Below are 23,230 nucleotides of genomic sequence, written 5' to 3'. Positions count from 1 at the left end.
AAATATCTTAAATGGACCAGTCAATCTTTCAATCTTGACAAAACCACTCACTGAAAAGCGAATAATACATTCTGTTATCAGATAGCACAGATGTGCTGGGTGATCTTGGTCTGTATTAGTTGCATGGGTATATTCAGTTGCTACCAACAGAATGTAAGTTCATTTAGTAAGTTGTAATAAGGTAAATTGTAGAGGTAATTTTAGAATGATTTGATTGTTTATGAAATGATATATCTACTTTCATAGAATTGATGCATTTTATATACAGTTATTGTGAAATATTCATATTTTATTTTGCTTTGTTGCATTTGTCATGTGGTGACTGAAACCATCTTTGTAGATGAAAAAAGCTCTGGTACCAGTCCAAACATAAAGCAAACATTAATGCAGGTAAAGATAAGTACTTTAGCAGAAACAGCCAGTTCTATATGAACATATTCGACATCTGGAATCACTGATGGGATTTGTTCTTGTTTATTAATTCCTGTTTTATTTTATTTACACAGATGGGTAATGTATGTAGAAAAGAAGATATGTGATGTAGATGGTAAACTGACAATATATCTAGGTAACCTTAGAAGATTAAGGAAGCGTCTTGACATCTTACAGCAAGTTCAAGACTCTCCTAAAGTCTATGCACAACTTATGATTGAAGTCGTTCGAAGAAAACAATTCTCTAGCAAGTTTCTATCTGTAAGTATAGTTATTTTGTTACCAAATTTTAAATGATGTTATGACTCTTTAATTTTCTATAATGAATACTATGATAATTTAATTGATGCATAGAACTTACACACTAATACTTAATATTCATAGTAGCCATCCTTCACAAAACAGGTAAAAACTGCATAGCATTAAAGATAAATCATGAATGGAGCTTTTGCTTTCTTAGAACAGTTTGATTCATTAATGTTTAAGTGTAAGTGAAAATACATTAATGAAAACATATATATTATATTTAACAGACTTCTCTTTCCTGGTAATTTCAGTGGGCTAATTCTTTAGCTGAGGACTCTAGCAGATTACATGCTGAAGAACTAAAGAGAAGGGACTCATTTTTAAGGATAATAGGTAACATTGTTAACATTGTTTCATATTGAATTGTATTATTATTTGAAGTTAAGAATTGTGAATGTGGATTTTAATGGAATTAAGTTGAAAAATTGATTTAACATTTGTTTTTTGATTAATTTTGATATACAACAAGATAACTTGACATATGAATTTATAGAAGACAACATCAAACAATATATTCAAGCATTACACAAAAGGAGTTGAAATAAAATTATTTACAGTCTGGCCTTGAAGATAGATATATGATAAGGCATTGAAAATTTTTTTTAACCTCATTATCAATTTTATTGGTTATTTGTCATTGAATTTCTTCTCAGCTCTGACTTAAAAGATTGCCTTGTTTAAGTAACTTTTATTACATTTTCAGGTCATCATTTCTTGCAAGCAATGTTCCATGGATTTGAAGATTTTCCACCGGCATTTGCTGTAAGTATGCTTGTACCATATATTACATTTATGATCAAATTTTAAAATGTGTCATAATTATTATAATGACAGCAGGTAATCACTAGACTTGACTGCAGGAGTTATATGTTTTAACAAAAGATAATTGACTAGCTGTTAAAATTATGTTTAATATGCTTTGTTATATTATCTATTTAAACTATGTGACTGTTGGTTAACCTTTTAATAAGTTATTTTATGGTAACAGTTTTCTGTTACTTACAACTTGTCTTAAGGTTGTTAACTTTAAACCACTACCCTCTCATACCACTGTGGGTTCCAATCCTGACAGGGACTTTGGATTCTTCCATGTTAGAAAGCTATCCAGCTAACTTACAGAATGGAATGCTGGTGGTTTCTTTTGTTTGATAAAAAACCCCAAAAAACAAACAAACAGATTTGACAGTGATTTATATAGAACATACTTCAGACATTGTTGTTGTATTGTTTACATGTGTAGACTGAGGCTCCAGAAGAGTTTGATGGAAATCTTCCTGATATTACTGCTGATGATATAAAACAACTGAAAGAAGCAGTGCCAGAATTGTCAGGTGTTCTCAGGTAATAAGTGCTATATATAGTAGTTTGTGACTTCTTATGAATTATATTAGTTATAGTATTAGATAGTTTTACATCATAAGATGTTACAGATTATAATGATGAAGGTTTAAGGAAGTTTGCGCAGAAATTATGTATATGATTTTGTAACTAAAAATTATGTGAATTGTGTTCTTAATTAGCACCTAAAAGACTCAATTGATAAAAATCATTTACTTGTCTGTTTGGATCACTTTATTATGCCCCCACAAAGTGGGGAGCATATAGCGTTGCACTTGTTCGTCCGTCCGTACGTCTGTCCGAGCAAACATTTTGGGTTTAGGGGCTATATAACAGTAAAGAGAACAAAAGAGAACAATAGGTTCATTCCGTGATCAAAAGGTTTATGGGCTAGTAGCCCTTAAGAAAACAAAGAAAATAACAAAGAAAATAGTCCCTATACCCAAAATGTTGGAGCGGACGGACGTCCGTCCGTCCTTCCTTAAGTCCGTCCGTCCCGAAATCTTGTGAACGCAACACCTCTTAAACCGGATGGCAGATTTTGCTTAAACTTCCAGGGATGAACAACCTTAATGTGTAGATGGTAGTAAAGGAAGGAATTTTCGCTGCAACCAAATTTAACAGAATTATGGCCCTTTGTTGATTTTTTCACTATATACTATGTAGAAATTTTGTGAACGCAACTCCTCTTAAACCGGATGGCAGATTTTGCTTAAACTTCCAGGGATGAACAACCTTAATGTGTAGATGGTAGTAAAGGAAGGAATTTTTGCTGCAACCAAATTTAACAGAATTATGGCCCTTTGTTGATTTTTTCACTATATACTATGTAGAAATTTTGTGAACACAACTCCTCTTAAACCGGATGGCAGATTTTGCTTAAACTTCCAGGGATGAACAACCTTAATGTGTAGATGGAAGTAAAGGAAGGAATTTTCGCTGCGACCAGATTTAAGAGAATTATGGCCCTTTGTTGATTTTTTCACTATATACCATATATATGTTGTCAGTGGGGGCATCAGTGTCCTTTGGACACAGTTCTAGTTTTTATTTCTTGTGAAAACGTAGCTATGTATATGTTGTATATTTTAGATGTCTTTAATTAACTGATATAACTTGGTTTAGATAATTACAGTTCTTGCAGGTGTACAAACATTTCATCATTGGTGTTAATTTTTCTTTTACATGTACATGCTGTAGTATATAGTGACTCAATTTAACACAATTATAACTCACATACATGTATATTTCTCCAAAAATATTTTATAGTGACATTATGCTCATCCAAAAGTGAATAATGAATGTTCAGGTAAATTTAAAATTATTTTACATTTTGTCATATTTGTTTTCCATTTTGTCATAATTATCTTCTGATTAACCCCTGTGACTCGTATGAATATGTATATATGTATCCTTTGGAAAATATTGATAATGTTTAATTTAGAAAAGCAGTGGGACAGTCTTTTTATATTTTAGGCAGTTTTTATATTTTTGTGGTTATCAATTATTGTTCAGTTTCCTAAAAAATAATCAGTCTTTTAAGATGAACTAATTTTTCTCAGCTTGACAGTGCAAAAATGAGCATAATGTCACTTTAACTAGATTAATGCAAACATTTTCTTAGCTCAATAGTTTTAAGCTGATAATTTTCTTACATTCAAGTGTACCAGTTGAAGAAGATTTGTTTGTGGCTTTAACAAACGTTCAGGACCCCATGGTACAGTGGGTTGACAGTTCGGAACCAAATTTGAAAGTGCTGACAGTACCTCGTAAACTTTCACGTGCCAGGTCAGACTCTGATGCTGTACATGAGGAGCATATGCAGCCTTATTCTATAGAAGGTGGAAGTATCTCCCTAGGTGACCAGTTTGAGGAATGTAAAGTTGAGGAGGAGGATTTAGTGTGTAAACCAAGATTCGACTCTCTCAGTCCACCAGATAAAGAGTTCCTGCTCCCTAAAAGCTTATCAGAAGAACTGACTTTAGAAATGAAGAAACAAGAGGCAGCGCTCAAAAAAGAGCTTTGTGATGTGACTGATGGTAAAGTATCTTAAATCCATTGAGATTAATAATTGTCTATCTGGCTGTTTATACAGCAGTACTTTATTGGCTGGGATCTCAAAATTCTTTCAAGTGGGTGAATAGTCATCTTCTAGTAAAAAGTTTTGTGTGAAACTCTATCTCTTAATATTGTGTGTAGGACCAAATACCAGTCAGGATTTAACTTTAAGGTTAACATTGGACTAAATTTTGCATGTACAGGATGTTTGAATGCATCATGCTAAGACAATATAGAATTGTTACATAAGTTATGATTGTTTGCTTTGTAGGTTTATTAGTAATTAGTCTTTATTTGTATATTATTCTCCTTTTACTTTGTAAATAAATATTATCTCTACTATATGTGCTAATAACAAATACTGTACTGTAACACAATGTAACATTTTCAATTTTCAAGTTCTATTCTACTCTTAAATAAATATAACTGGATATATGATGCACTGTATATTGTATACTATATATTGCACTGTTATAGATTCTAAAAGGAAAGAAGGAAATTCCAACTCTACTTCCACAACCCCAATTCCTAGCCTTCCCACAGTCAAACATCGTGTATCTCGCAAGTCCTTAACTGACACATCCCCTGATATGGAAACCTCACAGGAATTCACCACAGCTGATTTCTATTTTGATGAGTCTATGCCTTCCTCAATAGAATCCCCTCCTAAATCTAGTACTGAAATGAAAGTTAATCAAGAACAAATTATTCTTGCAGAGAAACAGCTCAATGCTAAACTACAATTACAGTTAAAAGAAAGTAATAAAAAACTAAGTCAGAATGAAAAAACATTAAAAGCCTTGTGTGAGTTTGTTGAAAATAAAATTCCTTCATTGAGAGACAATGTGAAAGATTTAAAAAAGGAACAAAAAGATCATATTCAGAATGTGCTAGTAGATATGGAAGATTTGCGGACAAATGTGATTCAGATGGTTCAAACATATGACAAAGTAGTTACTGAAAATAACGAAGCTATGCTAGACAAGTTAACAGCTGAAAAAGATAAAAGATCAAATGAGCTGAGTGAATTGTTGGAATTAGAAACAAAGAAAGCTAAGGATTTACAAGAAAGTCTGGAAAGACTTGAGGAAGAAATGAAGGAGAAGGAGTTGAAAGTAAGTGAGTTAAAAGAGCAAGAAAGTCAGTTTGAAACAAAACTTGAAGAAGTGAGAAATGGATTGTTAAGTGAAATAAAAGAATTGACTCAGAAATATGAACTTGAAGTAGAGGTTGAAGTTGATAAAGCTAGGTCAGAAAGTTCAGTGTCTATAAGTAATTTAGAGAAAGAATTAGCAGATAAGACTAATGTCATTTGTGAAAAGGAAAGTGCAATAAAGACATTGGAGAAGGAAAAGATTAAATTGGAAGAAAATCTTATGGATAAGTTTCAGGTTGAAAAAGAGCAAATCTGTGATATTTTAGAAATTGAATATGAACAAAAACTTGCAAATGCAGAAAAAGAGCATAATGAAAAAGTTGAAATGATGAAGCAGTCAATTGTTGCTGAGTTAAAAGAAAAACATGAAACAGAGACAAAACAAAAGTTAGATGACCTAAAGCAAAGTTTGATGGTTGAAAAAGAGCAGGCTGTTGAAATGACCCAAAGTTTGATGGTAACCGAACACTCAAAAGCTGCTGATGAAATTAAACAGAAGTTGATAGATGAGAAATCAGCAGAGATGGCAAAGTATTCAGAAGAAATGGAGAGTAAATATCAGGATGATGTAGCAAAGTTAAGTGCAGAATTCAATAAGGAAAAAGAATTGTTATTCAATGAATTAAGTGCATTAAAGAATAGGGAATATTCACACATTGAAAGTCAGACTGTAAACTCTGTGTTTAATGTTAGTGATAATGATGCTCAAACAAATTCAGCCCCTGCACAGCTTGATTCACAAGCACAGACAAATGTAACAGAACAGTTGACTGCTTCAATGCAGACTGATCCAAGTGACCAAACTCATTTAGCAATACAAACTGACACCACAGATACCAAAAGCTCAACAATGCAAACAGACAAAGCTGAGGTAAATGAACATTCTGGACAGACTGATGTCACACAGTTGTATGATATGTCTGTACAGACAGAAATTTGTGATACTGGCTGTGAGAAAACTACCTGTGATACTCCAGACAAGATGGCATCAGTGTCCGATGATAAAAGTGAGACACCTTCAAATGGTAATGCAGAGGAAAAGGTTGGATCAGATAACCACAATACCACCATTGAAGAAATGAAGAATGCTTTACAGGCTGAATATGACCAGGTTAGATCATTTATTATTTTTTCTAAAAAATGCATGATCTCTTCTGGTATCTGTTTATGTTTACATAAACATACACTTTTGTACTTCATCCTCATTGATATTCAATTAAATGCTTTCATTAGGTGTCTAATTAATTTGCACACATGGTGGTGTTTGTAAATCTTTACTTGATTATAAGACAAATTTAGAAGACAATGTTGTTCATAAATATGAATAAGTGCATCAGTATCACATATAAATGTCAACTGATACTAACTATTTCTGTATAACTGCCAAATTAGTGAAAATCAAAGCCAAATCATTTGGACTCATATTTTAAGTGATAGTGTATGATAAAGCGAAAACAATTATTTCCTTTATCAGAATAAGGCTTAAACTAATCTCAAATAAGAGAAAAGTGCGGAGAAAAAACATTGTCTGTGTCTTAGAAATAAAATACATGATAATGATATAGTTTATAAGAATGAATTGGAAACTTTTGTTGCTATTTAATAATTGACTCGTTATCATTTATGCAAGTATAACATTTCTGTACTATTTAGAGGATTGATGCTTACATGAAATTATTCAGTTTTGGATATTTACTAATAAATTTAATTTCAAGAACATGTGATAAACTTACAAAGTTTTTTTTTATAACTTTTTATTGCCCTGTAGTTTCTTTATACCATCAAAAGTTGTCATAGAATATTTAATTTTTTATTGTAGAAGTTGGCAAAGATGGAAGAGGATCACAATGCAGAGATCAGTAAACTTATAGCACTAATAGAGAAAGAGAAAGAAGATGCACAACAACTTAAATCTAGTCTTACATCTATGACTGGTGATAAACAGGTAAATATAAGCAGAAAAGTGATTAATACCTAATAAAAATATGCTTAAAGTAGAATATGTTGAATGATTGATTCTTGGTGAAGAAGATGGTTTAAAAAATATTTTGATGAGATGACTGTCCTCATTATTTATAAATGTTCAAAGGTCAAGTTTAAATTGTTCTGTGTCACACAATGATATTTTGATAGTCTGACATGTCTAAAATGAATATATTCGTAACCTTTGATGTTTCTCATGTTTTGAGATACTCTTGAGATCAGCATCAGTGTACATAACTTTATAAAGATATACTATGCTTAAATTTGACATTAGGAAATATTGATAATTGATACATAGTCTCTTTGTAAATATAAAATAGACATGTTTTGACTTCTAAATATAGTAAATATGTTATGTTTAAAATTCTGCACACTAGATATATTGATAGTCACAATAAGAACATATAGTGTTGTTAAAAAAACTGGCAGTTTTTATTTTTTAAAGAAAACACCAACTTTAGTTGACCTGTAAAAGGGAACGTAGTTTCCAATACATAGTTTATTCATTCTTTTATTCAAACTAGACATATTCAGTAAGAATTTCATAGATTTCAATAAATTTCTGTGATTAAAATATTTTACTCAAGGATGAGCATAGTCTATCTTTAAGAAAATAAATTATCTTCTTTAAAGGACAAATAACAAAAAAAAAATCTTTTTGCAGTAGAAAGCTTTTGTCATGAATGTGTCAGAGAAAAATAGTTTGCTCATTAAAAATAGTAAATAGTTTATCATTACTGTTATCTTAAACAGTAGTTTATCTTTACTGTTATCTTAAACAACTAGTCATATTTTGTTTGATAAGCTATACTCATATTTTACATTATGAATTTTCAGACCAAGTTTAATGAGGCAGTGAACAGAGTTAGTAAAGAAAAGGATAGAGTGATAGAAGAATTGAGAATAAAAGAGAGTAAAGTTGTAGAAGATATCAAAAAGTTGAAAGGTAAAGGTTTAGATTTGATGACATAGAAAGCTGTATGATATTTCAATTGTTGTTGTTTTTTTTCCAGTATAAAAATACTGTGCTTTATATATTTTTTGTCTTTTACGTATTGAAAGAGTTGGAAGTCATTTTAAATTTTAGTTAATTCCAACAAAAATACTAGCATAATTAATTAGTCATTGTTTATTATTTTAATTCTATCTTTATTATCAATGATACTTTAATTGAACACAGCAATTACTCAAAAATGTAATAGTTCATTGCCTTGATAATGTTTTATTGATAAACTGGATACTGACATCTTCTCAAATATATTTTATCTGTATTATATATAGATATATAGTTTTGTCTTTTCTTTGAACATTATTGACCTTAACAGATTACAGCAGGCAGACATATTATTTCCAGTAATCAAATAATTAAATTACAATGCAGTTAAATTCATATTACCATGTTATCATGTTATGATATATGTTAAGTATAATAATATTGTATTATAGGGCAAATAGAAACGTTGAAGGAGGAGAAAAGTAAGGCAGAGGATATCAAGGAACGAGCTTTGTCTTTCCTCAAGGACAAGGAGGCTAATCAGCGTCTACTAGAGAGTGAACTAGGCTTGGCCCAGCAACAGGTGATACAATACAAGGAACAACTACAGAATTTGGCACCAGACTCTTCGGATATTACAGTAACTAAATCATCATCTTCTGTTGTCAAAATAAGGTAAATTTACCATAACTATCTGATGATAATTTGTAGTATTAAATGGTTCATTAATAATTGGAAATGATTATTTCTGAAATACAATGTTGTGTTTTTATAATTTGATTTTTATAATAAGGAGTTATTTTAATTTTAAGTTCATTGTCATATTATAGTATACAGTAAATAATTTATCAAAGAAGGTTTGACAAACTGTGCAATAGATAAACTGTACAATATCATACAATAATGCAATAAAGCATTTTGCATATGATATGTAATATATCTTAACCCATAAGAGCTTATTTGTTTAAGAAGGAATTAATGCAGACCTTTTTAAGAATATCTAAGTTTATATCTTTCAGCCATGATGACTTTTACAACTTTTTGATTTATACATCAAACATTGCATTAGTTTAATATTTTATCAAAATGTCAGTTATATTTATGTTTAATAAGGTTTTAACTCAAACATACATGTATAATATTACATTTCTGGCCAGCCATCAAAAGTTTCTCTCTCCATGTTTTAGTGATCCAGAAGAACCTGCTTTACATCAGAGAATAAAAGACCTTGAAGATGTAAGACTTTACATTTCTTATTTATATATGTTCTCATGTTTTGTTTCTTATGTGTGGCTTTAATCTGTCCATCTGCTAGACTTATGACAGTTATAACAAGGTTTGTGAAATCTATATATGAGCCATGTCACGACAAAACCAACATAATGGGTTTGCGACCAGCATGGATCCAGACCAGCCTGCGCATCCGCGCAGTCTGATCAGGATCCATGCTGTTCGCTATCAGTTTTTATATTTCTAATAGAGTTTGTTCATGGCTTTTTTTTTTCTCGATAATTTTATTAGCTAAGGACTGTTGGTTTTAGCAAATGTATTATAGGAGTCGAAAAAAAAAAAAAAGACTTAGTCCTTAAAAGAATTCTTTCAAATTTTAAAGATATGTAATCATTTACAATAAACAACAATCTGCTCTGATATTCGTGAATACTTTTAATACAGATAATACTTAAGTAAGTCCACCATGAACCATTTATAAATAACTAATGTTTACGCAGAATGCTATAAAAATAAGTAAATTGTTGACAACAATGTTTAATACTGACCATTTATACACAGTTGACTATGCTTTTGTATTTACTTTGTCAGAATTATATAGTGATTGTTTTACATGTAGGTATTTGTTATAAGTTCTTTTTTCATGAAAGTAACATTTATTTGATGGAGAAATTACTTTAGAAATAAGCTTTAAAAATTATATTATTATGTTCCATTATAGGGTATGGCTTGTTGTGATATGGATGTATGAAATGGTTGCTTGCAAACATCTTCTGCTTGTGCATATGTGTTTCTTGTATATATCACGAATAAAGACCTATTTTCTGTACATTGTCTGATATTAGTTAATTTTTGACACATATTTACAGGTGGTTAGATTAAAGGATGAAGAATTAAGTAAAATGCAACAGAAAGTGGTAAGTTAAAGTCTCTTTTTATCCTTTTTCTGTATTTCAATTAAATTATGTACTATTATTGTACTTTATTCATTCTTTTTATGCCCCCGGGCATATAGTAATTGAACCGTCTGTCCGTACGAGGTTAACCTAAAACGGCAAGTTGGATTTTTCTTAAGTTCTACCTGTACCAATGGCTTCTAAGTTTACACACTTACTAATCAATACAAAGTACATGATCTGGGCAAGTTTCATAACTCTGGCTTTCATATTTACCAAGTTATTGCCCTTTTCAGCACTTAGAAAATGAATAGTGGTTAACCTAAAACGGCAAGTTGGAAATATCTTAAGTTCTATCTATACTAATGGCTTTATAATTTCCACACTTACTTATCAATACAAAGCACATGATATTGCCAAGTTATATAACTGTGTCATCCATATTTCCCAGTTATTTCCCTTTTTTCACTTTGAAAATAGGGCCTTGTCTGGTTAACCTATTTCGGCAAGTTGGATTTATCTAAATTTCTCCTAATTGCTTAATTTCTTTAATGATATCTTTCATATTTAGTAGGTGGATACCTTTGATGGTCCTCTAATTTTTTTTGGAGTAAGCGGTCTCTAGGGTCAAGGTCAAGGTCACTGGTTTAAAAAATAAATATAAACCTTTTTGCTCATACAGCCTTTATTTTTTAGTTGATGTCTTAGTTTAATACAAACACCTCCTTCTTTGGGTGTAGTATGGGGTCATTTGGGTCAAGGTCAATGTCACCAATGTCAAGGTCACCAATGTTAAAAATAATTTTTAGCTCGACTTTTCTATGAAAAGGGGAGCTATCCTACTCGCCCCGGCGTCGGCGTCGGCGTCGGCGTTAGCGTTGGCGTCACACCTTGGTTAAGTTTTTCGTACCACCCCACTTTATTTCAGAAGTATTACAAGTATGGCTTTGAAACTTACCATACTTGTTCACCATCATAACCTCCATCTACAGACAAGAGTACATAACTCTGTCAAGGTTTTTGACAGAATTATGGCCCTTTTTTGACTTAGAAAGTGTATTGAGCTTGGTTAAGTTTTTTGTACCACCTCACTTTATTTCAAAACCATTGGAGGTATTGCTTTGAAACTGACCATACTTGTTTACCATCACGACCTTCATCAACAGACAAGAGGACATAACTCTGTCAAGGTTTTTGACAGAATTATGCCCCTTTTTGACTTAGAAAATACATTGAATATGGGTAAAATCCACTTATTGCCTTAACCCTTTGAGATATTGCTTTGAAAACTTTTAATGCTATTTCACATCATTACCCCCATCTGTACGCAAGAGAAGGTAACTCTGTCAAGGATTTGTTTTAAAAATTAAGGCCTTTTATCGACTTAGAATCTTGGTTAAGTTTTTAGTACCAGTCCACTTTTTGACTGAACTGTTTGAGATATTAATTTGAAAGTTGGAATACTTGTTTACAATCATGATTCCCAAACATGTCCAGGAGAAGGTAATTCTGTCAAAGATTTTATTTGAATTATGGCCCTTAACTGTCAATGTTTTGTATTATAGGCAAGCACTAAAAAAGTCGAGCGCGCTGTCTTACGGACAGCTCTTGTTTACAGGTGTATTGACCTTATTCTATAGACAGATGTTATTTATAATTGATAGAAGCATAAACTTTGATGGAGATAGTGGTCAGTTGGGTCAAGGTCACCAGTGCTAAAAATAGATTTTTAGCTCGACTTTTCTATGAAAAGGGGAGCTATCCTACTCGCCCCGGCGTCGGCGTCGGCGTCGGCGTCACACCTTGGTTAAGTTTTTCGTACCACCCCACTTTATTTCAGAAGTATTACAAGTATGGCTTTGAAACTTACCATACTTGTTCACCATCATAACCTCCATCTACAGACAAGAGTACATAACTCTGTCAAGGTTTTTGACAGAATTATGGCCCTTTTTTGACTTAGAAAGTGTATTGAGCTTGGTTAAGTTTTTTGTACCACCTCACTTTATTTCAAAACCATTGGAGGTATTGCTTTGAAACTGACCATACTTGTTTACCATCACGACCTTCATCAACAGACAAGAGGACATAACTCTGTCAAGGTTTTTGACAGAATTATGCCCCTTTTTGACTTAGAAAATACATTGAATATGGGTAAAATCCACTTATTGCCTTAACCCTTTGAGATATTGCTTTGAAACTTTTAATGCTATTTCACATCATTACCCCCATCTGTACGCAAGAGAAGGTAACTCTGTCAAGGATTTGTTTTAAAAATTAAGGCCTTTTATCGACTTAGAATCTTGGTTAAGTTTTTAGTACCAGTCCACTTTTTGACTGAACTGTTTGAGATATTAATTTGAAAGTTGGAATACTTGTTTACAATCATGATTCCCAAACATGTCCAGGAGAAGGTAATTCTGTCAAAGATTTTATTTGAATTATGGCCCTTAACTGTTCTGAGTGACGTAAAAATACCTTATTCTCTCAAAGTGGGTTTAATACTATTAAATTTATTTAAGGCTCAACTCAGTTTTTTTTTCTTTCTTACCAGCCCTCTTTTGACTTAAACATTTCAAACTTTGCTGCAGTGTTCAAGGGTATCACACAATTCAGTAAAATAATTCTTCACTAAATATCTTAATGCTCATGGCCATTGTTCACTTTAAAAATACAGAGATTCTTGTATTGCCTTTTACTGCAAAAACTTTTTTTATTGGCAAGCAATAAAAAAGTCGAGCGCGCTGTCTTACGGACAGCTCTTGTTACACATTTGCTCATACAGCCTTTATTAAGTGACCGATTTATTTTATATTTGGTAGGAAGATAACTTGCATGGTATTCATCCTTTTGATTGGGGTAGGGATCAGTGGGTCAAGGTCACTTGTGCTAAAAATAGATTTTTACACTTTTGCCCATACAGCTTTTATTTATTGACAGTTGTATTTCATATTTGGTAGGAAGATAACTTGCATGGTATTCTTCCTTTGGATGGAGTAAGGCATCAGTTGGGTCAAGGTCACAAGTGCTAAAAATAGATTTTTACACTTTTGCCCATACAGCCTTTATTTATTGACAGATGTATTTCATATTTGGTAGGAAGATAACTTACATGGTATTCTTCTTTTGGATAGAGTTAGGGGTCAGTTTGGTCAAGGTCACCAGTGCTCAAAATAGATTTTTTACACTTTTGCCCATACAGCCTTTATTTAATGACAGATGTATTTCATATTTGGTAGGAATCTAACTTGCATGAAGTTAAATATTTTTCAACTTCACAAGTCAGAGCAATGCCTTGGCAACTTATATTTTTCAAAATTACAGAATGCCATGACTTGGTCAAGCTATAAAACTTGTGTTTACAATTTTTTGGCGATTTTTCTGTCCATAACTGAGTGAATGGGTAAACATTTTTTGAAGTATTGCTACTGACAAGAATCTGAGCCGGGGGCATTTGTGTTTAACAAACACGTTCTTGTTTCTTCTTAATTTGTTAATATACATGTATATTTATTCATTCTTTTTTAGCTCACCTGTCACAAAGTGACAGGGTGAGCTTTTGTGATTGCTTTTCGTCCGGCGTCCGTCCGTCCGGCGTCCGTCCGTCCGTAAACTTTTACTTTAAATGGCATCTCCTCATAAACCACTAAGCCAATTTCATCCAAACTTCACAGGAATGTTCCTTTGGTGGTCACCTTTAAAAATTGTTCAAAGAATTTAATTCCATGCAGAACTCTGGTTGCCATGGCAACCGAAAGAAAAAACTTTAAATATCTTCTTTTAAAAAACCATAAGAGCTAGAGCTTAGATATTTGGCATGAAACATCTTCTAGTGAGTGTCTACCAAGTTTATTCAAATTAAAGCCCTGGGGTCAAAATTGGCCCCGCCCCAGGGGGTCATTGATTTTCCCTATATGCATATAGTAAAAACTTAAAAAATCTTCTTTTAAAGAACCCAAAGAGCTAGAGCTAAGATATTTAGCATGAAACATGTTGTAATGGGTGTCTACCAAGTTTGTTCAAATAAAAGCCCTGGGGTCAAAATTGGTCCCGCCTCGGGGGGGTCATTGATTTTCCCTATATGCATATAGTAAAAACTTAAAAAATCTTCTTTTAAAGAACTCAAAGAGCTATGGCTAAGATATTGAGCATCAAACATGTTCTAATAGGTGTCTACCAAGTTTGTTCAAATAAAAGCCCTGGGGTCAAAATTGCCCCGCCCCAGGGGGTCATTGATTTTCCCTATATGCATATAGTAAAAACTTAAAAAAATCTTCTTTTAAAGAACCAAAAGAGTTAGAGCTAAGATATGTAGCATGAAACATGTTCTTATAAGTGTCTACCAAGTTTGTTCAAATAAAAGCCCTGGGGTCAAAATTGGCCCCGCCCCGGGGGGTCATTGATTTTCCCTATATGCATTTAGTAAAAACTTAAAAAATCTTCTTTTAAAGAACTCAAAGAGCTATGGCTAAGATATTTAGCATCAAACATGTTCTAATAGGTGTCTACCAAGTTTGTTCAAATAAAAGCCCTGGGGTCAAAATTGGCACCGCCCCGGGGGTCATTGATTTTCCTTATATGTGTATAGCAAAAACTTAAAAAATCTTCTTTGAAAAAACCCAAATAGCTAGAGTTAAGATATTAAGCATGAAACATCTTTTAGTGAGTGTTTACAAAGTTTGTTCAAATAAAAGACCTGGGGTCAAAATTGGCCCGCCCCAGGGGGTCATTGATTTTCTTTATATGTGTATAGCAAAAACTTAAAATCTTCTTTGAAAAAACCCAAATAGCTAGAGTTTAGATATTAAGCATGAAACATCTTCTAGTAAGTGTCTACCAAGTTTGTTCAAATAAAAGCCCTGGGGTCAAAATTGGTCCCGCCTCGGGGGGGTCATTGATTTTCCCTATATGCATATAGTAAAAACTTAAAAAATCTTCTTTTAAAGAACTCAAAGAGCTATGGCTAAGATATTGAGCATCAAACATGTTCTAATAGGTGTCTACCAAGTTTGTTCAAATAAAAGCCCTGGGGTCAAAATTGCCCCGCCCCAGGGGGTCATTGATTTTCCCTATATGCATATAGTAAAAACTTAAAAAAATCTTCTTTTAAAGAACCAAAAGAGTTAGAGCTAAGATATGTAGCATGAAACATGTTCTTATAAGTGTCTACCAAGTTTGTTCAAATAAAAGCCCTGGGGTCAAAATTGGCCCCGCCCCGGGGGGTCATTTGATTTTCCCTATATGCATTTAGTAAAAACTTAAAAAATCTTCTTTTAAAGAACTCAAAGAGCTATGGCTAAGATATTTAGCATCAAACATGTTTCTAATAGGTGTCTACCAAGTTTGTTCAAATAAAAGCCCTGGGGTCAAAATTGGCACCGCCCGGGGGTCATTGATTTTCCTTATATGTGTATAGCAAAAACTTAAAAAATCTTCTTTGAAAAAACCCAAATAGCTAGAGTTAAGATATTAAGCATGAAACATCTTTTAGTGAGTGTTTACAAAGTTTGTTCAAATAAAAGACCTGGGGTCAAAATTGGCCCGCCCCAGGGGGTCATTGATTTTCTTTATATGTGTATAGCAAAAACTTAAAATCTTCTTTGAAAAAACCCAAATAGCTAGAGTTTAGATATTAAGCATGAAACATCTTCTAGTAAGTGTCTACAAAGTTTGTTCAAATAAAAGCCCTGGGGTCAAAACTGGCCCGGCCCGAGGGGTGTCATTGTTTTTAACTATATGTGTATAGTAAAAACTTTAAAAAAATCTTCTTTTAAAAAGCCCAATGAGCTAGAGCTTAGATGTTTAGCATGAAACATCTTCTTATGAGTGTCTACCAAGTTTGTGCAAATAAAAGCCCTTGGGTTAAAATGGCCCTGCAACGTTGGGGGTTGGGGGGCCTATATACAGGTGAGCGACCTCAGGGCCATCATGGCCCTCTTGTTTTCTTAATTTATATATATAAATGTACATCTAAAAGGAGTTCTTAATATTTTTATATATAATGCAGAATGTGTCTCTTGTTATCTTGAATTTTAAGCTAAATGCTTTTTTGCTTAAATATTTGAATAACTCAACCTTAACCTTTTACAGAGTTAAGCCCCTTTCCTTACTATCAGGCACTGAGAATAGTTGAGCATGCTGTCTTCACAGCTCTTGTTTTACTTCAAACATTGAATGCAGACTACATGTTAAGAATATATTGTGAATGGTATTTATTACAGATGGAGCTGTCCATGTCAGCAAGTACAAGGTCTTTAGTCCAAGATAAGGTTTCTATTACAAGGTATGCTCAGTATTGTTCTTTCTCTGTAGATTCAGTATAAATTTCCTCGATATACTCACTAATGTGATATTATTATTGAATTTTGAACTTGATTGTAAATGTGATTAGAAAAAAGCTAAAATTTGAATTTTAAGTATAGCAGATTTTATGTAATTATATCACTTAATACTTATAATCTTTGCATTGTTACCATATAAATACTCTTGGAAATATAAAGTGAATGAAGAAGATAATTCCATCATTTCATATGACAAATATAATGTATATATTTTGTTTACAGTTGTCATGTAGGAGATCTTGTGTTGCTATGTCTAGATGAACGACTCGACCAGTATGTTGTATTCACTGTTGGTACAACTTTACATTTTCTTCATACTGACTGTTTGTCACCATTAGGTCTTAAATCAGGTAAGACTTTACATTGTTTTATCATGTAATGATGTAGAGATTTCAAAAATGAATTATGTCAGCAGAAAGTTGCCTGTCAGGAAGATATTGAAATGTTCAATTCTCATAGAGCCTAAAGCATGGGTCACTTTTTCATTCTTCCTTTATTGGCTGACATAACTGTACTAACACTTAGTTAGATGTCACTGCCTCTCAGCAACCCAGGGTTTTTATGTTTGAGCCTTACTTAAACCACTATTATGTTTCCTGGCATGACATCAATACTGGTTACTTGCAGGAAGTAGACTTGAAAGGAGATGTAATTAAGCTCTTGCAACTTAAGTTTATTATGTTTTACATGTACTTAGATTAAGTTATTTAATTTATGCACCAATTACATTTTCATGTGGGTCTGTAGATTTCTGTATAGTCTACACATTTTAGGTATCACTGTTTTTGGGATGAAAGAAAAAATATTGGAATATGTGTTTAAAGAAAAGCAACTTTTGTAAATGTACAGTCCTGTCAGTAATAAATTTGTTTTATTATATGTAGAAGGTGGTGAATGTAAGAAACAATGGCTGATTGCTGAAGTCATAGATAAAGAATATTGTCAAGCTAAAAAGGTATTTTATGCTTTAATATTGATAGTTTTTATAAATGTTAAAGGTGTCTAATTGCATTACATGTATGTGTTTTGGCAGAATTATTAATTTTGCTGATACAGATTGACTTGCCCAATTGGTAGTTTCAATACATCACGAGTACAGTGGTATTATTTACATAACAATCTGTACTTGAAGTATACATAAATAAAAAAAGAAAGTTGTCATTTGACCTACTCTGAATATGTATGACACATAAGAATGAATGTTTGCAGACATGTACATGTTCGCAATTTTATAAGAATGGCTCTTTATAGCATCTCATTGATGATTTGATAAATGTAAAAAAATAAACTTTAATTTATCATATTGATATACAATGTATCACTTCAAGAACATTTTTCAACATTATAAATGTCTGACATTTTCTTATTTCATTGAAGTTTTTTTTATATAGTAAAGTATTTACCAAAGCTATGTGTGGATTCATAATGTATATTAACAGGGGTTTTTTGCTCTCTTATTAGTCCCCTACCGGTTTACTAGAGGGGACTTTAGGTTTACCCTCCGTCCGTCTGTCCGTCCGTCTGTCTGTCCGTCAGTCCGTCCGTCCACAAAACTGGATCCTGCGATAACGCAAAAAGTACTGAAAATATTTTAATGAAACTTGATATATGGATAGATGGCAGTATGGAGATTATGCACGTCTTTTTCTTTTCTTCCTATGTTGAAAATTGTGGTTGCTATGGCAACAAATAGACTGAAAATATGGCAAATTTTACACATAACCTGGATCCGCGATAACGCAAAAAAGTACTGAAAATATTTTTATAAAACTTTATATGGATAGATGGCAGTATGGAGATAATGCACGTCTTTTTTGTTCTTCCTATGTTAAAAAGTCTGGTTGCTATGGCAACAAATAGACTGTAAATATGTCAAATTGTACACATAAACTTGATTCCAGTGATAACGCAAAAAGTACTGAAAATATTTTTATGAAACTTGACATAAGGGTAGATGGCAGTATGGAAATTATGCACATCCTTTTCTTATCTTCCTATGTTGAAAATTCTGGTTGCTATGGCAACAAATAGACTGAATTTCAAGATTTCTGATTCTAGTTTTTAAGTTTTTTCACTATAAGTTCTTTATTTCTTAAGGTATTTTCTTCAAACTTTAAATATAAATTGCTAGTCATCAACCACATCATATGTGACAAGGTTTACAACTCTAGCACAAAATTTATCAGAATTACCTCCCTTGAACTTAAAATTTTCATGAAAAAAACATTGTTTTTTTTAATAACTTCTTTTTTTCTGAATGTTTCTTCTTCAAACTTCATATAAATGTTTTTTATTAACACTCAACATTTTTGAGTGTTCAATACTCTAGCTAGACTATTTCCAGAATTATGCCCCTTTTGAACTTAGACTTTTTTTTTGAGAAATTGGTAATTTTTACTCCAACTTCTTCAATCATGATAGGATTTTCTTCAAACTCCCACATCATAATAATATGACAAGATTTATAAATCTAGCATCCATATTTCCAGAATTAACTCCTCCTTAAACTTTTAATTTTTCTTATTCGTTCTTTTAACTTTCATTTACTTCAAATTCAAAATAAACATTCAATATTCATACCTTCATTACTAATTGTTCTTTGTTACACTCACATCATGTATGACATCGTTATCTTCTTTTTAAAAATTTTGCTTTTAAAAATGTTATATTTTGATAACAGGGATGTTTAAAAAATAACTTTAGAGTGTCCTTAAGTCCGTCTGTCTGTACATAAAAACTGTTTCCTGTGATCACTTTTATAGAACTTTTTCAACAAATTTACTTAAAATAGAAGCATAAGTGAATGGCCAATGGCCCTTCAGAATGTTGCTTGGGCTCTTACCGGTAGGGGACTTATGGATTGCTTGCAATACTATGACAATTGCTTGTTTTTGTTTTGTTTTGGGGTTTTATATGGAAAAATGTAAATGTTTAAGTAGATATTGCATTTTCATGATATCAAATGTCAAGTTTTTCTTCTCTAACAGTCAAACAACAGATTCAAAGTACCAGTCGGCACCAAGTTTTACAGAGTTAAAGCTAAACGCTGGACAAGAGAAGGTAACCAGTCTCCAGTGAAAAAATCTGATACTGCATCAGGCTCTTCATGACATTCCTTATAATAGACAACACAGTCTGGTGTATGAATTTCATGTTGTAAACCACTCTGAGTTTGCTTCCTTGCCATTGGTCAGATTTAAATGTGTGCTAAGAAACAACCAACCAGATCATGAACTTTTTAATCTGGTGCCCTGTCACAAACCGCTTTATAATTATATAATAAGCCTAGAAAATTTTGTTAAGTTGAAACCTCCATTCCTGAAACAGTTCTTTGTTAATCAAATTGTTTTGAATCCATTGCATTTTTCAAGTCATATTTATTTCAAATTAGTTTTTTTGTGTACAGCTTTGTTTCATTTTTTAGCTCGACTTTTCGATAAGAATAAGTAGAGCTAATGTAGTCACCCGAGCGTCGGCGTAACCACGTATGTTAAAGTTTTTGTAATACTGTATAAGTGGTTTTTTCTGCGGGCTCCAAATTCTGCGTTTTTTTCAAATTTTGGCATGTTTTTATTTCTGCGGATTTTATTTCTGCGACGCATCTTTTGGACAAAACGTGATTTTAATTCTGCGGCTCATCTTATCAAAGTCTAAGTCACATTACTCTACCTATTTTATTTGCATGTACACATTTGCATAAAAATTTTGTTTATCGTCGTCACTGCAAAACTATATAGTAATTACAAACAATTATATTGTTAGTAATTACAAACAATTATATTGATTGCTTGCAAACAAATATAATGCGCAACAATAGACAGTATGCATCTTTTGTTCAGCATGAAATGATGTGTGAAAAATATACCCTGGAAGTATCTTTGATTTAATAAAATTGATAAAAGTTTTTCGTAAATCAAACAACAATTAATGCATACGACGATTATTTAGCAGTGTAAGGATTAAAATGGTTTTAATGATATAGTGGTAAACAAACCTTTTAGCGTACAGGCAAACACTATGATGTTTAAATATCTTTATTCATAAATTGGCATAATTAGCAATAGGTACATTCTTACAAGCACATATAACATACTTGGCTTAAAGCAATTTTATATAACTCGATGACCCGCTAACCGTTATAATCCGTTAGTCGTTATTACTTTGGAGAAAACAGGTCATAATGTAGGACACAAATCGTTAAAAAACCTGGAGAAATATTCTGCGGTTTTTATTTCTGCAGTGCTGAAACTGACCGCAGAAAACGCAGAAATAAAGTCACCGCAGAAAAAACCACTTATACGGTACCTCAAATATTTTCAAAGTCCATTGACATATGGCTTTGAAACTTTGCACACTTGTTCACCATCATGACCCAAACCTGTAGACAGGAGGAGGTAACTCTATCAAGCATTTTTGACAGAATTATGCCCCTTTTTCGACTTAGAATTTACGTTAAAGTTTTTGTAATACCTCAAATATTTTCAAAGTCTATTGACATATGGCTTTGAAACTTTGCACACTTGTTCACCATCATGACCCCAACCTGTAGAAAGGAGGAGCTAACTCTATCAAGCATTTTGACAAATTTATGCCCCTTTTTCGACTTAGAAATTTACCTTACAGTTTTTGTAATACCTCAAATATTTTCAAAGTCCATTGACATATGGCTTTGAAACTTTGCACACTTGTTCACCATCATGACCCCAACCTGTAAACAGGAGGAGGTATCTCTATCAAGCATTTTGACAGAATTATGCCCCTTTGTCGACTTAGAATTTACGTTAAAGTTTTTGTAATACCTGAAATATTTTCAAAGTTCATAAGGCTTTGAAACATGTTTGAATTTTATACTCTTCTTTGACAGCATAATAGGACTCTCTCCAATGCCTATAACTGTAATATGGATTTAAAGAAAAAGTTTGCCTTTTTCTTTACTGAGAAAATTTTACCTTTTAATCAAGGCTTTTTTTACTATCAAGCACTAAGAATAGTCAAGCGTTGCTGTCCTACCGACAGCTCTTATTTAATAGATTATATTTCAGATCTGGATGATATCGTTTTAGACTCGCATACTTTGTAAATTGCAACAAAAGACCTAAAATGAATTGCCAAATTTTTTTAAATTTATGAATGTATTTATAAATTGATGAAAGAACAAGTAGTTTTTGATGTTCAATCTAAAATGTGTAAAACAGACCGTTTCCAACTTTTCTCTGCAATATTGTGGACCTTTTATGTTGTTAAAGGTCGGATAGAATGTGCATTTGTTTTGAGGCTTTTGATATACACAAGTAAATTGTTAAATGAATTCATAAAGTGTACTGTAATATGAGCTTATGTATGTGTTAAAATTGACTGTAAATTGATATATTTTGATAAATGAGTTCACACATTGAGACATTTCATACATAAACTTTGAGCATTGAAAGCCGCTTGAACTTTTGACTGTTCTTCTGTACGCTATTACTGTCAGTAAAGCATCCTACTAAACATTCATGAGTGTAAAGTGGTGAATATGACCCAGTTCAAAGTAAGGTCAGCAATGCTTTTACTTGGATAAATTAAGATACTAGTAACTTGGTCACTTACTGTTATCAATTATCAATTGTGGAAGAGGTGGGTTGACCAGAAGTATTGTTGCTCATGACCATGTAATCTTTATGTTCATTTTTGATAAGTCAAGCTGGATTCATTACCTTAAGATTACCGTAAGATTTTTTGTATTCTTGATTTGAAAGCAAAGAATGATTAAATTATACTGTATGACACTCTGTAATAAATGTACACTACATGTTTTACCTTGTTTAAAATACTAACCATACAGCTAGATGTGATTGTGTGAAAGATTTTTTAACAATTTTATGAAAGCACACTTGTCTGGTATTTGACCAAATATTTATAAGATAATTAATGAATTATTTATATCAACTGAAATAATTTATTGTTTATAATACTATGATTGATTGAGTGAGATTATTTATTTATTAAACAACATTGTTAATGCTATATTTATCTTTTTCAAGGGTTCTATGCCATGAATTTTTGACAGTTAATCTAATATCATTTGTCATTTTATGTAAAGAACAAATACTTCTATTGCTTGTATTGGCTACTTCATCAACATACGTGTATTTGACTAAAATTACAAATATTGCCGGTGATTATATGTTTAAAACTTCCAGATTTATATATGTTAAATACTAGATGCATCATATGTAAACTTTTGTGTATATGTGAAGACATGTAGGAACAATATAAGGACAAAACTTGTCATCTAGCCTTATTTGTGACTGATAGAGACATGAGCTGTAATTATTTACATTGTATGCAACTTTTGAACTAATAGATACCATTATTTGTAAATCATTATATGTTAATAAGTAAAAAATTACTGAAATATTGAATATATGAATTCCCAAATGTGAAATGGATTTCAGCTGTCGTACAGATTGTGACTATACATCACAAATACACAAGCAAGTGTTTCTATGTACAG

The 23,230-nt window shown here is 32.1% G+C and overlaps 1 protein-coding gene across 3 annotated transcripts in view; it reads left to right on the top strand.

Moving 5' to 3' along the window:
* The window catches only part of LOC132734728 (RB1-inducible coiled-coil protein 1-like), a 41,825-nt gene extending 21,138 nt beyond the window's left edge, over positions 1-20,687 (top strand). The window contains exons 12-26 of one of the 3 annotated variants that reach the window (XM_060721570.1): positions 507-693; positions 990-1,071; positions 1,442-1,500; positions 1,979-2,079; positions 3,739-4,115; positions 4,852-6,401; positions 7,110-7,235; positions 8,111-8,219; positions 8,720-8,942; positions 9,455-9,503; positions 10,367-10,414; positions 16,615-16,676; positions 16,957-17,084; positions 17,619-17,689; positions 19,722-20,687. In XM_060721570.1, coding sequence (XP_060577553.1) covers positions 507-693; positions 990-1,071; positions 1,442-1,500; positions 1,979-2,079; positions 3,739-4,115; positions 4,852-6,401; positions 7,110-7,235; positions 8,111-8,219; positions 8,720-8,942; positions 9,455-9,503; positions 10,367-10,414; positions 16,615-16,676; positions 16,957-17,084; positions 17,619-17,689; positions 19,722-19,844 — 3,295 coding nt within the window. In that variant the 3' untranslated portion in view covers positions 19,845-20,687. Of the gene's footprint in view, positions 1-506; positions 694-989; positions 1,072-1,441; positions 1,501-1,978; positions 2,080-3,738; positions 4,116-4,611; positions 6,402-7,109; positions 7,236-8,110; positions 8,220-8,719; positions 8,943-9,454; positions 9,504-10,218; positions 10,320-10,366; positions 10,415-16,614; positions 16,677-16,956; positions 17,085-17,618; positions 17,690-19,721 lie in introns of those variants that run through there. The other 2 variants (XM_060721569.1, XM_060721571.1) reach the window with 2 other exon arrangements.
* Positions 20,688-23,230: the final 2,543 nt, after the last annotated feature.

The sequence above is a fragment of the Ruditapes philippinarum genome, unplaced genomic scaffold (genome assembly GCF_026571515.1).
Source record: "Ruditapes philippinarum isolate M1 unplaced genomic scaffold, ASM2657151v2 ctg465_1_1_1_1, whole genome shotgun sequence".
Taxonomy (NCBI): Eukaryota; Metazoa; Mollusca; class Bivalvia; order Venerida; family Veneridae; genus Ruditapes; species Ruditapes philippinarum.
The sequence above is the reverse complement of the archived record's forward strand: the minus strand, read 5'-3'. Positions and strand labels throughout refer to the sequence as shown.